Source organism: Momordica charantia, assembly GCF_013281855.1.
Source record: "Momordica charantia cultivar OHB3-1 chromosome 1 unlocalized genomic scaffold, Mcharantia_2.0 BLBB01000001.1, whole genome shotgun sequence".
Classification (NCBI taxonomy): domain Eukaryota; kingdom Viridiplantae; phylum Streptophyta; class Magnoliopsida; order Cucurbitales; family Cucurbitaceae; genus Momordica; species Momordica charantia.
This window is the reverse complement of record NW_028275157.1, coordinates 18111727-18127721: the sequence shown is the minus strand read 5'-3', so window position 1 is coordinate 18127721 and position 15995 is coordinate 18111727. Positions and strand designations below refer to the sequence as shown.

General features: G+C 34.9%; 3 protein-coding genes across 4 annotated transcripts; 1 reads left to right on the top strand and 2 right to left on the bottom strand.

Moving 5' to 3' along the window:
• Positions 1-98: 98 nt before the first annotated feature.
• LOC111005627 (uncharacterized) lies at positions 99-5511 on the bottom strand. Of its 2 annotated transcripts, XM_022277208.2 has the most exons (6): positions 5209-5511; positions 4146-4251; positions 2061-3396; positions 1541-1810; positions 744-899; positions 99-562 (listed from the first exon to the last, which is right to left on the bottom strand). In XM_022277208.2, the coding sequence occupies exons 3-6, from the start codon at positions 3387-3389 to the stop codon at positions 443-445; spliced, it is 1875 nt and encodes a 624-aa protein (XP_022132900.1). In that variant the 5' UTR covers positions 3390-3396; positions 4146-4251; positions 5209-5511; the 3' UTR covers positions 99-442. The 2 variants fall into 2 exon arrangements, with proteins under 2 accessions (XP_022132900.1, XP_022132899.1); XM_022277207.2 differs by lacking the exon at positions 4146-4251.
• A 2636-nt stretch (positions 5512-8147) lies between these two features.
• Positions 8148-11259, top strand: LOC111005632 (uncharacterized). Its single transcript, XM_022277213.2, has 3 exons — positions 8148-8945; positions 9065-9250; positions 10736-11259. Exons 1-3 carry the CDS (start codon positions 8460-8462, stop codon positions 11027-11029), a joined length of 966 nt encoding a protein of 321 aa, XP_022132905.1. The 5' UTR covers positions 8148-8459; the 3' UTR covers positions 11030-11259.
• Positions 11260-11793: 534 nt separating this feature from the next.
• MAPKKK21 (mitogen-activated protein kinase kinase kinase 21) lies at positions 11794-13271 on the bottom strand. Its single transcript, XM_022277212.2, has one exon. The coding sequence runs from the start codon at positions 13149-13151 to the stop codon at positions 12114-12116; it is 1038 nt and encodes a 345-aa protein (XP_022132904.1). The 5' UTR covers positions 13152-13271; the 3' UTR covers positions 11794-12113.
• Positions 13272-15995: the final 2724 nt, after the last annotated feature.

Sequence of the window (15995 nt, the reverse complement as noted above, 5' to 3'; positions counted from 1 at the left end):
TTTACAACTGAAATCTCTGTACAAACAAGAACATCTAAAACTGGGCTTCTCATCGAGCAAGAAATGCGTACCAAGATCACATATATCTATTACTATAATACAGTCAAGAGAGTGGTTTATTTAACCCAATGTGCAGGAAATCAAATACAAATGAGAAACAGTTATGAAGGTAATGTTTTTATCTGTTGCTTCTGTTTACCAGGAGCAGAGGATGCTATCTTTACACTGTAAAATCAAAAGAATATTTGGGCTCTTTACCACATTATTTGCTTTATACTTTCATCTACTGAGATTTGGGCTGAAAAAAACTAAAGTAAAAGCTTAGTGGGAAAAAATGATGTGAATAAATATAACATATCAAACTTAATATTTGTAACTTCTTTCTCCTTTACATCGTCAAAATTGTTTTGTTGGAGCAGATCAGACAGCCAAAAACATTAACCTACGGGGCCATCAATCCTTCAATTGTGTAGGAAAGAGACTTCGCCCAATCAGCTCTTAGTAATAGCGTCTGCAGCGTTTGCATCACATTATAAGCAGGATCAAGTTTCCGTTGCCAACCCTATCCAAATGAGATATACAAGTAACCATAGAAAAATATCAGTGTTTGCCAAATGGGGTCATTCATGGTCATTGGACCATAAAAGCATTCTCGAAAACTTTAAAATACATACTAGAAAGGGGGAGAAAACGTTGTAGCAGAAATACAATCTTGTCAATATAGCAAAGCAGACAGAAGTTACCTCAAGAACCAATGTCGTCACCATCACAGTGCAGACATTCCCATCGATGTTGACTCTATGATGCCTCACTTTCTCCAGTAATTCCTGCATGGCTTCAGCTGGATGAACTAGATCGCCTTCTGGAGTAGCCCAGAAAGCAAACGCCTCTGTCACTTCCTGTAAGAAGCAGATGATCAGAAATACTCCCACAGAAATTACAATCAAACCTTATGAAGAAATTCATGAGGTAAAGAAAATCTCAATCTAAAATTCACAAGAGGAGCCAACAATAAATTAAAAGCGCATTGGTTAACCCCTTTCTTGTTTTTTATTTCTATTTCTTATTTTCTGTTTTCTAATAAAGAAAAAAAAAAGATGTTTGATAATTGTTTCTTCATTCTTTTTCTTATTGAAAAGAGAAACTAAAGTAGGCTCAAACCATATCTTATTTCTTGTACTTCAAATTTTAAGAATACAAAAAATGAAAGTCATGCTCGAAAATCAAATTTTTAAAAACAAAATATTCATTACTTATTGTGTCACTTTATTTGATATTAATATTTTTCATTTTATAAGTAGAAGCCGATAAAATAGTACTCTACTCTTAATGATTTTTTCAAAAAATTATCTAGACACAAGAATCCAAAATTTTATGATCGAAAATTTTGAATACAATTCCAAGAATGTTTCTTCAATATGCGAAACAAGAAACCAGTGCAGTTATCAAAGAAATTCGACGCCCAACTCTGCAGCCGATAACCTAAACCACAATTATTCTAAAAGCTCACAAAAAATAATAATGATACACATCATTTTACCTCGATAAATGCCTCTGGATTAGGGCAATTTTGTTGTTTTGCTAACCTAAGGGCGCGCTCAGCAACAGTGCGGCCATCCCTACGAGCAACTGCCTTAAAAAATTCCAGTAAATTTACTCTATCACTTCCAGAAAGTTCAGCAGTCATGCCTACATCAAGGAAGACAACATGAGGCTTTGATTTGAAGAGTCGCTTCTGAGGTGACTTTCCATGAGAAACTCTGACAAGGATATTTCCAGGGTGCATGTCTGCATGTATAAAGTTGTCCACCTGAAGAAAGGAAAATTGAACTCCTTCGAATCCAGAAAAGTGCAACACTAACTAAAGAAGCAACTGCGGAATTGGATAAAATTTTAAGATGCAAACACATCCATGAAATTAAAACAGCTGCCATTAGATGAGTTCATGTGAAGGGAGACACAGAACAGAATGGGTTTTTAGCAGAGAAAAATGAAAACCATTTAAAAGAAGGAAAATCAGTCGGCAAGGCTACAGTAACAATATATACAAGTTATGTTACCAGAAGCATTTTTAGAAGAGCATGCGTCCCAATGTGTGCCAACGTTGACTTTAGTCTTTCATATCCTTCAAGCTCATCAACGTAGTGTGAAACACTTTCCCCTTGTTCATAAGTTTCCACTAAAACAGCAGGATGGACAAGTGGATAGACGGGTTTGGGAAATGAAACATCCTTCCACCGTCTAAAATTATAAATAAAGCGGCTCAAGTGAGCAGCTTCCCTTGCAAGGTCAACTTGAGACAACATAAAAACAGCAAATTGCTGCACACTTTCATCTAATCTCAACCAATTGAGAGTAGGAATAAACTTTGAGACTTTTGCTACAAAATCAATTATAATGAAATCTCTCCTAATTAATTCACCAACCCCGGGATGTCTGACTTTTACAGCAACCACCATGGGCTTGATTTGTTGACCAGGGTATCGAAATTTCAAATGAGCTCGATGTACTTGAGCAATACTTCCTGATGCAACAGGTTTCTCTTCAAAATCCTCAAATATCTCAGAAAGCTTTCTACCAAATGCCCGTTCAATAGTTTTCCTTGAGTAGGCAAAGCTATGTTCTGGAGCCTTAGTATGAAGCTTTGATAACTCAATGCATAAATCTCGAGGAAAGAGATCAGGCCGTGTTGCTGCCCACTGACCCCATTTAATGAATGCCGGGCCACCCTTTTCCAATGAACGGTGAACAACCTGAAGCCAGAGTTTCCTGAAGCGGGATCCAAAGGCATCCGCAAATGGAGCCATCAATATGCTAGGTGAGAACAGGATTGCTAAATAAAGGGCTCTAAGTAATAATATCACGCCTTCTAAAGTAGAAAATAGTAGTGAGATCACATAGGCATGTCCATCTTGTGCACGGATGTAGAAAGAATTATGAGATGGATAGTGGTCTATGTTTGTGAATGTTCTTTGGGCACATGCTAGCTCGCCGCATGTAAAAGCAAATATACCAGGTACTATCAGGTGAGAACGAGACATGGCCAAGGTGAATGCTCGAGCAACTTCATTTATGGTGGGAAAACTATGGCCATTGGAGGATAATTTGCCGGAAAGCTTTTTCCAAACAAATTGAGCATGATGTTTAACAACATTACTAGTTGTCCATACACAAAAGTTTCTAGAATTCCTAGTCCAGCTTAAACTTCTTGTTGTGCAGTACAATGGGAAGGAAGGATATGCTCGGGCTAAAAATCTATAATGTGAGAACAATTTGTTGCGCAAGAGTGGCTCTACGGTAACAATTTTCCCGCTGTTCCTCACTTCTAAATGGCTGACTCTGTGACTTATATGAAGTGAACGCGCCGCCTTCTTTATGCTCCCCAACATCAAATATCTGCATGTATTAAAATTACTTTAGCAGCAACATATAACAACTAAAGCTTGTAACAACGAGAACTGTTGGATTTGAGGTTGGCAATTAAAAGCTTGCACAGGAATGGATGGATATATATAATCTTTAAAATTTATGATTGCTAAACATTCCAGAAAAACCAAACTTTTCAAATTAGTAAATCATTGAAAGAAAAAAAAACACTTTTAGCCTTTGTAGTTCAGGTAAGGTTTCAATTCTATTTGACCTCTATAATTTCAAAATTGAAAAAACAATTCCTAAAGTTCATTAAATACTTGCTTTTAGTCTCTATCACTAAATTACTTAGCACTAGCAGTCTTCACAAAATTACTAATGTGGCAGATTTTTTAATGACATGACTTTTTAATCATTCTTATATTCTTTTTATGTGACCTGTCAACCCTCTCTACCTCATCTCTCTTCCCTCTTCTGACTTGTCTTCTTCCTCCCACTTCTCCTCTCTCTCTTTCTCATTTCCATGTCATCTCCTTCCTCTCTCCTCTCCTCTCCTCTCCACTTCTCTCCTATGGTCCTACCTCTTTAAAATCTGGAAAATTATGAGTTCCTTTCCATTTTGCTTTTGCTTCTCAAAACAGATAACCATCCCTCTAAGGGCAAGGTTCTTGATCTGCAAGACTTGATCCAGTCCTATAAGATTGAGTCCCTTTTGGTCTACAGTATCATGTGCAGATGACGAGAGATTCATACAAGCATTTTCTAAAGAATTCAACCTTAGAGAGTAGGTACTGTTCTAGAGCTTGGGCATCACCAAATTTAAGACGTTCTTGACATGAGAAAAATCGAGTCCCTTTTGGTCTACGGTAATATATGACTTTCCTGACATGAGAAAAATCAATTCACTTTTAATACCTCAAAGTTGAGGAAACTCGTAAAATTTGAAATCCTAGATAGGTAGCTACAATAGGTTGAACTCATTTTCTCCAACTTCTTTACATAGGCCCAACGACTACTAGGTCAGCTCATGCCAAATAGTGGTTATGATCTACTTTATTGATACACTAAGACATTAATCACTTTACTAGTAACTGATGGCTAAATTGTAGTCATTCTAGCTTGCTTAATATCAAGTTTTTTATTAAAAAAAATTGCAACTACACTACAGTTATCATCGTTGATCAAGAAATACAAATGACATTTGACCTTAAATTACTTGCACCTGTTTAATTATAAATTTTAAATTGTAGGCAACTCACAACCGCTGCGTCATGGGTATATTGATGTGTCAAGAATAAAAATCATGCTCCCTCTATCTCAGTATATGTGTTTACCGCAGTTAAGTCCTACTAAAGCCAATAATCATTCCTAATTTTAGAAAACGAAAGGAATGTCGTTATGATTCGACTCTATTTTTTCCCTAATACTAAATTTGTATCTTAATCTTAGTGACGATCCCACATTAATATAAATTGAGAATTCAAACTTTAGTAAACAATATCAATCATATTGCACCTCTCCAATTGATTTTCATTATGAATCTCCCCCATTTTCATTCTCATTCTCATAAAGTAAACAGAAATTGGCAACAACAAGAGGACTAGCTACCCGGTGCCCTCACTACAAAATACAATCAATCTGGTAAATTCAAATGGAAAGGGGAAAAAAACCTAAAACGAAGCTAGCACTACCGATTTTGAACACGAACAAATTGTCAAAAGGATCAACAAGTATTTCAATCTTACTAGAAATCAAAGATGGGGGGGATGGGGCGGAACAAGAGGGCATAACTCAAAGAAGCCGAAAAGAATGAAAATGTGAATAGGAATTCAATGTTACCGAGGAAGAGAAAGCAAATAATGGAAGGTTGGGAGGCGAGTGGCTTAGTCCGCAAGCCGCAAAACGATCGATCGAGAAGGATAAAGAGCGGGTGGCTGTCTGTGGAGGCCGTGAAAAGGTGGCGGACGGCCGGCTGGTCGCGGGCGTTGGATTTATGATAGCTGAAGCTCGAATCTGAGATGGAGGAGGAGAAAGGGGTAGCGAGAGTGATAACTGAAATTGAGAAAATTAGGGCTCCTTTTTTGAGGGAAAAAGGAAAGAAAAACAGAGTTTTGTTACCGCCGTCTTTAACTATAGAGTTTTCAGAACAAGTCTAGATATACAAATTAAATTATGAATATAGGAATTGTAGCCCTAAAATGTTATTTTACATTCCAATTGTGCCCTCACCAGAATCTGGGCGGTAAGTCATTAGATGATGGATGGGCATTATTTAATTTAGTTAAGTAGGCATCACCATTTTGTATAATTTTATGAGAGGAGACTTTCCAATATCTAATTCTTTTGTTGAAGTCGTTCTCACACCCGCGTGTTAATCAATTTTTTTTTTCTTCTTTTTTGAGTTACCATTAGCTGTATAAAAATAAGAATTTTTGCTTAACTGACCGATTGAAATTTTAAATTCTCCCACTTTGATTTATTTTAAATTATTTCCCTATCTATTTACCTAAATAAATTGCAATCATTTTAAAATTTGTATACTATTTTTTTTATAAAGTTTAATTTTTTATTTAAAATGTATTAGATCTATAGATATATTTATTTCATTTGGGATAGCATCTCCTACTTTATCTTCTTCCTACTATTTCATTCCGACTATTCTTTTCCTGTACATTTTGTGGTATAGCTTTCATGCACTTCAATTGATCTTATAAGATTGGTTAGAAAAAGAAAATTAATCCAAATTAACTTGCAGACTACAATAAACCCTTTTTTTCCTATCGAGGTATTTTTCTTCTTCGTGTTGAATACTGTTTTTTGTTTCTTTAATTTTTGATAACTTTTTGTTTTGGGAGATTTTTAAACTATTTGTTGCAAAATATGTTATGAAATTTTGATTGAGAAGTTAAGTGACATAAGTAAATAAGTTCATTTGCTAGTTGTTTAGTATGGTTAGAATCCATTAAATTATTCCAACAAATTTCGAAAAAAATATTAGGGAGATCCATGAGAGTTTGTCAATACGATGTTTTCTTATGTAACTAAGAATGCATTAAAACCTATTATCGAACACAACTAAAAAAAATAAGATATTCATTAATGTCTCAAATTTTGATACTTCAGTCTTTTACCTTATAATTATTCAACTAAACAAAAAAAATTAAAAATTAATCATTATAAAACACCATTTAGATGGTTTCATATCCATAAAAGTCTATTTTTTACATGGATAACTATATATTTTTTCAAACAAGAAAATGATGTGAAACACTGTGTGGACATTTGAATAGTACGACATAGACTTACCTACTAACATACATTTATGTATCAATGTCAACTTTACTGTGGGTTATTATTGTTATTATTATTAATAAAATAATTGATATCAGAGTGCTTAAATTATTATTTTTATATCTGTACACTAAAATAAAATAAATGAGCTTTCTTCGAAAATAAAATTAAAATAAATGGAGGATGACAATTTAAAAGTTAAAAGTGAGATTTTCTATTAAAAAAAAAAAGAAAGAAAGAAAGGAAGAAAAAAGTTAAAAAGTGATAAATACAATGATTAGAATACTAATTACCGTGAAAATTAAAATGGGAACTAAAATCTGGCAACGTGGTCTAAAATTTCCAAGTCATTATTGGGCTGACCCACACTAAGAACAGCAGTCCAAACTCAGCGAGGCCCATACCCTAAAGCTAGAGATCTAGATGATATTCTTACAAGCAAAATAATAATAATAAAAAAAAGGAAAAATAAAAATCAATGCAATAAATATTAAGATCTGCACATTTTTTATTGTGATTATTACTTTAGTTATTATGAAAATATCTTAGACTCTTGGGTCGTATAACTTTAAATTTAAAAAGTTAAATTTATATTTGGTACATGAGTTTGTTAATCTCAAACTACGAATCTACTAAAAGCATATATATACTACATTTGTATATTACACGATGACATCTACAGATAATAACAATTATCAACAAATCTAACTGAGAAGAACCCAAATTTATATAACTCATTCCTTGCCAACGTGCAAATATAGACTTCATAATCTAAATGTACCATTAAACATATTATTGTTATTATTATTATTTGGTGTATTACAGATCTTCAACAAAAATAACTTTAATTTTAGTCCGAAATAAACCACCTCCTACTCACCCACGGAATCCAAAATATCTCTTCCATGATTTAAATGCATCTATAATGTACAGTAATTTGATGATCTGTATTACTGGTTAAGTCAAATTTCATGTTTAAAAGGAAAAAAACCTAAAATCTAAGTAAATTATAGGAATGAAATCAATTGGTAGAACGTATCTCAAACTTGGAAATCACTCTCTCAAAGTGTATTCTCATTTATGTTCTACAATCCCGTCAATCTTATTCTCAATTTGAATACATTTTCATTTAGATTTTTTTTTAACTACAACATGTGGAGGTGGAGATCAAACTCACAGTCTTTTGGTTTGAGATATATGTCAATTACAGCTAAACCATATTCGTTTTCTTTTTTTACTGACGAACTATGCTCGCTTTGACTACATTTTCATTTTCGCTTTGACTACATTTTCATTTTACAACAAAAGAGAAACTAAAATTACTTAGACGGAAACACGAAGTTTGGTAATTGGTTGGATAGTTAAACCCTACAGCAATCATATTCACAATAAATATTTAGATTTACGTACCATAAAAAAAGGACGATTGGTTAGAAAAAGGGCCACCTCCACCAAGCCCCATAAATCTCACAAAATCTTGCACTTGTCTCTGATCGCCCTTCGTCGTCATTCGCCAGATGAGATCTGTATTGTGTACTAAAATTTTGGCCCTCATTAATTTAATCGCCTTCCCTTCACTTCACTCCCACCAAAAATAAAATAAAATGCTTCGGACTCTGTAAAGAATTCCACACCCACCAACGTGCTTTCCCAAGGCATACGCTTCCGCAGATTCTAATACATTTTGATTTAGCCCCTCCTCTTCCTTCTTTGCTTTGCATTTGCTTCTTCTCTTCTAAATCTTTCGCTTTCTGATTTATATATCTCTTACTTCGCCACTCGCTAATCCCCACCCAATAATGTCGGTGCTGGCCAAGACCGACTCCGAGGTCAGCAGTCTGACGCCGTCGTCGCCCACGCGGTCGCCGAGCTCTCGCCGGCCGGTTTACTATGTGCAGAGCCCGTCACGGGATTCCCACGATGGGGAAAAGACCACTAACTCCTTCCACTCGAGCCCGGTGCTCAGCCCAATGGGGTCCCCCCCTCACTCCCACTCCAACTCCTCGCTGGGCCCACACTCACGTGACTCCTCCTCCACCCGATTCTCCGCCTCCGTCAAGCCCGGATCTCGCAAGCCGGCCGCCACCCACAAGATTCCCAAGCCCTGGAAGCGCTTCGACGCCATTGAAGAAGAGCGTCTTCTCGAGGACGACGGCGGCTCCGATGGGTTCACCCGCCGCTGCTACTTCCTTGCTTTTGTTATAAGCTTTGTGGTTCTTTTCTCTCTGTTTTCTCTCATTTTGTGGGGTGCGAGCCGCCCTCAGAAACCCGTGATTCTCATGAAAGTAAGTGCGTTTTTCTTTTCTTAATGAAATGAAATAGTGATTATGGAAATTTGAAGGAAGTGGGGGCTGGTTAATGAAATTATTTGCGGTTTTTTTTTTTTCTTTTTCTCTCCGGGCAGAGTATTTTGTTCGACAAATTCGTGATCCAAGCGGGGGCAGATTTTTCAGGGGTGGCCACGGATTTGGTGACGATGAATGCGACGGTGAAGTTCATATTTCGAAATACGGCGACGTTTTTCGAAGTTCATGTGACTTCCACGCCGCTTCAGATTTCGTATTCTCAGCTCACTCTCGCCTCTGGGAATGTAAGCAATCGACATCCCTAACTCTTTTCATTTGCACCGCTTTCTCAGTTCTGATCCGTCTCTCGTCTCAATCAACCAATAAAAGGATCGGTTAAATTATACAAATTATCCAAAAAACTTTAGGGCAGATGTCGAGTATGTTTCTGTTATTTCAAAAATTTCAATACTTTTTCTCTGAACTTTTAACTTTTCCAGAAGTAAAACGTGATTTAGAGTTTTTAGACATATACCGTTATCAGGAAAACAGTTTTGGGGTTATAATGAAATATTGTTCTTACAAAATTTGAGAGGAAACAAAATTTTAAAAGCCAACCATGGAAGACCGACAAAAGGTTTTAACCGAAACTCAGAGCCCTAAATCAACTTCCCTTCCTCATAGGAATCATTTTGAATGCGCCTTAAACGGTCATTTCTACCCCTTTGTAACTTCCATTTTACAAATTACAATTCACCCACGGTTACATTTTTATTTTTATTGTAATTAAAAAGTTAGTGAAATGGGTTGTTTTGAAACCATTTAAAAAGTTTGTTAAAATGGAACTTTGAAATAACAGACAAATGATTAAAATTTAAGAATATAATTGAAAGTGTTTACATGCATGCATGTGTGTCTAAGTTTTTCCAATTCATTGTGATGTCACATCTCAAATTCTTTATAATAGAAAAGTTGATGAAATGGTGTGTTTTTTTGACCCTGTAGAATGTAGAATTGAAACTTTTGAAAGAAAACGAGTCTAATTGATACTGTCAACACTTGAATAACATTTTGTAAAACTACATAATTTAAAATATGAGTTGGACGGATATGGTAAATCTAGTTGATAATTGATATAAAAAAAATATTGAATTGAGGCTTATTGATTATTGTTTTGTTTTACAAATTAAGTCCATTTGATCATTTTGTTTATTTTTAAAAATTAATTTTGTTTTCTTGAATAATCTTTTTCAAGAATGTTGTTAAAATTGTAAATGGAACTCAAAGACAAAACAATGATAATCTAAATTTATTTGGAAAATAAAAAAAAAATCTTTTTTGCTTTTGTAAAGAACTAAATGTATAAATAAGTTTGTAATATGTCTTTTTTTTATACAACAAATATAGAGGATAGAGATTAAAACTTTCCATCTCAAAGGAACACATAAATAATATTTTATTACTAAATTATGTTCAAGTTGACAAATTATAAAATGTTTCATAAAAAAGAATAAGTTTCGTGGAAATATGAACTTTAACTAATTTATTGGAGATTCAAATCCCCTCACATTTCTTGAGAACTTGAAACAAGAGAAAAAGTAATCTCCAGCTGCTTTAAGAAAGCATTGCAAAAATAAAATTGAAAGAAAAGGAAATAAATAAGACTCAGTAGATATATGATTAGCTAAACATGCTTTGACAAGAGCGTGGAGACACCTACTGGACATAAATGAAAGATTTATTATAAAATAAAGTATTGTAAAAGGGTAAGTAATGTATTTGAAATGCAGATGCAAAAGTTCCATCAAGGGAGGAAGAGCCAGCGAGCGATAACGGTAACGGTTAAAGGAAGCAGCATTCCGTTATACGGAGGCGGGGCCAGCCTGAGCAGCATGAACGGAGAGCCGGTCGAAGCGGTTCCCTTGAACATTCAATTCACGGTCCGGTCGAGAGCCAACGTGTTGGGCAAACTGGTGAAGCCCAAATTCTACAAGAGCGTGGACTGCGCGGTGGTGATGGACCCCACCAACATGAACAAGCCCATCTCCCTCAAGAATAAGTGCACATACCGCTCTTCGTCTTAATTAAAACATTTTTCAAAACCCAATTTTACTAAAATAAACCCCATATATTATATACATAAACATATGTTTTAGTTTTATGGTGTTCACATTGAAATTTTGGAAGGAAGAAGGGGGCTGGGAGCTCTCCCCATTTTGACCCCATCATCTTCTCATTCCCATATGGCTTACTACTTTGAACGTTGAATGAAAAAAGGTTTTTGGGAAACCAACCACCTCTTTGAATTATTCCTGCTTTGCTTCTATTATTATTACTCCCATCATCCATTTTTTTACTCTCTTTTTGGGTGTTGGTGGTAGCATATTGTCTCATTCTCAACACACTTCGCTTCTTGCCAATTCTTTCATCTAATCTTGGTATCCAAGCATTTTCACACTACATGGTTTTTTTTTTCCCTCATAAACACACAGACTTTTGTTTACCCATTTTTTCAGTACAACTTTTGGGACCATTTGAGGAAAGGGAAAAAAGTATGAACGTAAGATTAAATATTTCAACGTAATAACTTTAACTTAATTATATATCAATAATCATCCTTCTTGAAATGTGTATTAGGAAATACATGTCTAAGCGTGATGAATATAAACATTAAACTCAATCCATGAACAATTGGTCAAATTGGGAAGAGAAAATTGACCCCAATTGAGGTATTTGCCGGATTTGTCAGATTAATTAATATTTTCTCACAAATTATTTCAATTAATTTTTAATTTAAGAAGGATATTTGATAAAATCTTAAAGTTTATAAGACTTTCACGTTTATGACTTTGATGGGAAAGCAATGATTTTTTTATTTATTTAATTGTTTCACATATCAACGAAGAAATTGTTTTTATGTACAGTGGACCACACCATATTTGGTGTGTCCATCCATCAACTCAACCGTGTGGTGTGTATACCTATCTATCTTTCACCAAATTAGGTATTTACACATATTAAAATTAATCAACAAACCAAATGAATCCTGCACCGTTCATTTCGATTTCGATTGAAGATCCTCCAAAAAAAATTTCCTCAACCCCATCGTAATTGATATCCCTCCGTCTTTTACGTCCACTGACTGCCGAATTAAACCCCGATTTAAAATCATCTGACGGTGACCCAACTGTCAGCGACAGACCAATCAACTGCCTCGTTGTCCACCAGCTGAAGCAGCCGCTCCGTCGGGGAAGACGAAAACGACGAATTCGACCAAAATCTTTGATCCATCTCCTGCGACTCAACCGATGCCCAATCTTCGAAATCGAAAGGGCACCTCGGCGATGTCGATGCTTCCTCCATGGCCGTCAGTGGAGCAGACTTTCCGGCGTCTGCTACGAATGGGTGATTCAAAAGCATCTCGGCCGTCCATCTCTTCGTCGGATCCTTGATGAAGCATTTTCCGAGAAAATCCGTCCCTTCCTCCGAGAGATCTTTAGGAAATTCCGGCAACTCCTCTCCGATTCCAATTCGAAGCAATATAGAGTAGATGTTGGATTCCGGGCGGCAATTCCAGGCGGGTTTTCCTGTCAACATCTCCACCACCCCGCATCCAACGGCCCATATATCACAAGGTGACTCGTACTCGTTATGACTCACCGATTCCGGCGACATGTACAGAGGAGAGCCTCTCAGCTGGAATTTCCTCTCTTGCTCTGTTTCTGCTCTGTTTTTTCCCGCTTTCTTCGACAATCCGAAATCGGCAATTTTAACATCCCCGTCATCGAACACGAGAATATTCCCGGGTTTTACATCGCAGTGAACAAATCCTTTTCCGTGAATATACCGAAGCCCTTCGAGAATCGTCCTCGTATACCTCCTAACCTCAAATTCAGGCAAGCGACCACCGCGGGTCTGTATCCTATCAGCTAAACTCCCGCCGCTAGCATATTCCAGAAACAAATTATAAAACTGCTCGCCATTCTCGAGGGTGCAGCTCTCGCCAAAACACCGAACAATTTGTGGGCAATCACCGAGAAGATCCAAAACTTGCTTCTCGTTCTTAAGCGAGGAAGAGCAGACAGCTCCAGATGATTTAACCGCCATTAATGATGGAAATTGAGCAGCAGAAGTTTTAGAAGGCAGCGCGAGATTGATGGTGGCGAAACTGCCATGTCCAATTTCATGTCCTCGAACCCAGTCCATGGGGAAAATTGGAGGTCCGGATTGTCGGCGGGTTGAGATTTCTGGGCGGAGAAAGTAAACAGAAATGAAGGGAAGAAAAGAAATGGTGGGTTGGAACGAGCAGTGTGGTTGAAGTTTTGTTCAAGACCGCTGTTTTATAGGAAAGATTTAGGCGATGCAATTGAATGAGAAAAATTAGAGCACGTGATATTAACTGATTTTACTTAGAAATTGCATGCGGATGGGAAGTTGTTTTCTTTTCACACAGAGAGATAGAGAGAGAAAGAGAGAGCAACGTAAGGCAGTATTTTGGAAACGTGGTTGATATGGTGGACCGCCCAAGATTTTTACTGAACCCCACGCGGATTTTTTAACAGCGATGGCTCCTGAATGTTTCTCTATTTAATTTATTTTTTTCTTTAATTTGTTGTCTAAATGACTAAACTGCCACCGCTCTCGTCACCTGCGTTGCAATTTTTTTTATGGCTACACTCTGTCCTATCCCTGTGGCTGTTAGGACAACACGACTGATTTCCTGTTTTTTTTTTCTTTTTCTTTTTAAAAATTTCCAGTAGGAATTTGAAAATTCAATATTCTAGTCCTATATATATATATAGTTACGTACTTCAAATAAACTAAAAGTTTTTTCCTTTTGAAGTCGCATTTAATTTTATTTCCATTCATTTTTAATATTTGAATGCATGCTTTATTTTTTTCTCTCATTGCTCTTTTTTAAAATGCTTTTAGTTAAGAAAATTTCTTTCTTTCTTTCCTTGCTATTTTGTCCGAAAATAACTTTTCCCCGCTTTTAATGTACTCTCTTTCAAAAATTATTTATAAATACATATTTCAAGGTAGTAAATAATTTTTTTCATTATATTTTTATTTTAAAATATGAAAACAAAAACAAGTTAATAGAGTAGTATGCATTCATTGCTCAGATGAGGAGGAAAGAAACACAAATGATTAACATATTTATTAACAGACATTTCTTAAAAAAAAAGGTCTACTAAGAAATGACTCATTAAAGAAATGATTTTCAGCTAAAGCAAAAAGAGTATAAAATAAAATAAAAAGCCCTTTTTAATACTAATCTCAATTAGAAGCCAAAAAAGAAAAAAAAAAAAAAAGAAAGAGGACAATTTCGATAACTTTCCCTTCATAAAATAAAAGGAATTTGCAATGGCACACTCATTTTTATTATTTGGCGTTTAAAAAGGTTAGTTCTTATAAGGTTTGCAAAACAATGGAGCTTTAATATTTTTTTTAAGGTTAATTAGCACGATAAATAACGATTGATCGTCAAAAGGTAAAGTAGAGATTAAAGAGAATTTTTAAAGAAATAATAGCAATAATGAATAACAATAACTTAATTATGTCATTAAGAATTAGTTAGTGGTTGATTTATAATAAAATTGTAATTCACTTCTTAAATTATTATATTTGCACATACTTGTAAATAGAAACCAAAAGAAGTAAGGAAATGAAGGTGAGGTGTGACAAACATATAATGGCAATGGCTTAGAACGAAAGTGAAAAGTGAGGCCTCAATTAAAAGCCGTATTGATTGAGTTTGAGTATTCAAAAAGAAAAATAATTGGCAGCCCCACCTTAGAAATCTACTTTATACACTATTTTGTTTTCTTTTTTCCTTTTACAAAATCATCGTTATGCATGCCATCAATTATTGGTTGCAGGTGCTTTCCACATTGAGCCAAAAGGATATCATATTTTAATGTAATTTTTTCGTCATATTACATACTTTATTGGTTAAGAATCTTAGATAGTAAATTGGTAAAGTAGGCATGAAAAATGTTTAGAATTTGATGATTTGGACGCACCAACTTCCTCGATCACAATTACCCATATTGAAAATACGGTTAAATTATACAAAATACAATTTAAAAAACATTAGGGTAGGTTTCAATTATGTCCTATTCTTTTAAAAATTTCAATTCTACCCTCAATTTTTAAAATGAGATTTTTTTTTTAATTATAAATACTCGTGTTAACTTTTCTATTAAAAAGAAAACCAAAATATGATGTGACGATGAGTTGGATGACGAGTTGTCAAATAAAGGTACACGTGGATATAGAGATTTCGATTATGCCCATCAGCTTTGAATGAAATAGTTTAAAAAAATTCATTTTGACCCTTAATTTTTAAAATTATTCAAAACAAATTTTCTATTAGCTTTTCTATTAAAATGAAGATTAAAACCTGCCGTGTAAAAAAATGAATAGTCCTAGTCACATTAAAAAAATGAAGAATAAAATATTGTTTCACTGATTGAGAGGAAACAAAATTTTCGAAGGGGAAATAAACCATGAATGACGGACAAAATCCAGGGTCTCCCCCATTAATTTGCCAAAAAAAAAAATTAGTTAAAGAACCTCAAGATAAAATTTTCATGTTTATTGTTTCTATAAAAGTTTTGGAAACATCTAAAATAAGTTTTTCATTTTTTATTCTCATAATTGAATTATTTGAGGTTGAAAACATACAATACATTTTCTTCATTAAAAATAAAAAAACAAAAATAAAAAACAGACACGTTATCAAACGGACTCTAAATCTCTTAACTTTCAAGAATGCACCTTCCATTTTGGACCCTTGCTTTCCACACAAACCCCTCTTCCACAAAATATCTCTTAAGAACATATTCTTCTCATGGAGCTTTCTGATCTCTAAACCTCCTACACTCATTCAATTTTAACAATATGTTATTTTTTATTTTTATCGATAGTTGAAATCATAGTATGCAGCTTCTTCTTTTAAAAATAAATTTTTGACTAAAACTCAAATCCCTAAATCTACTTCCCTTCCTAATCCGCACCCTGTTTAATATGAACTAAAATTCTATG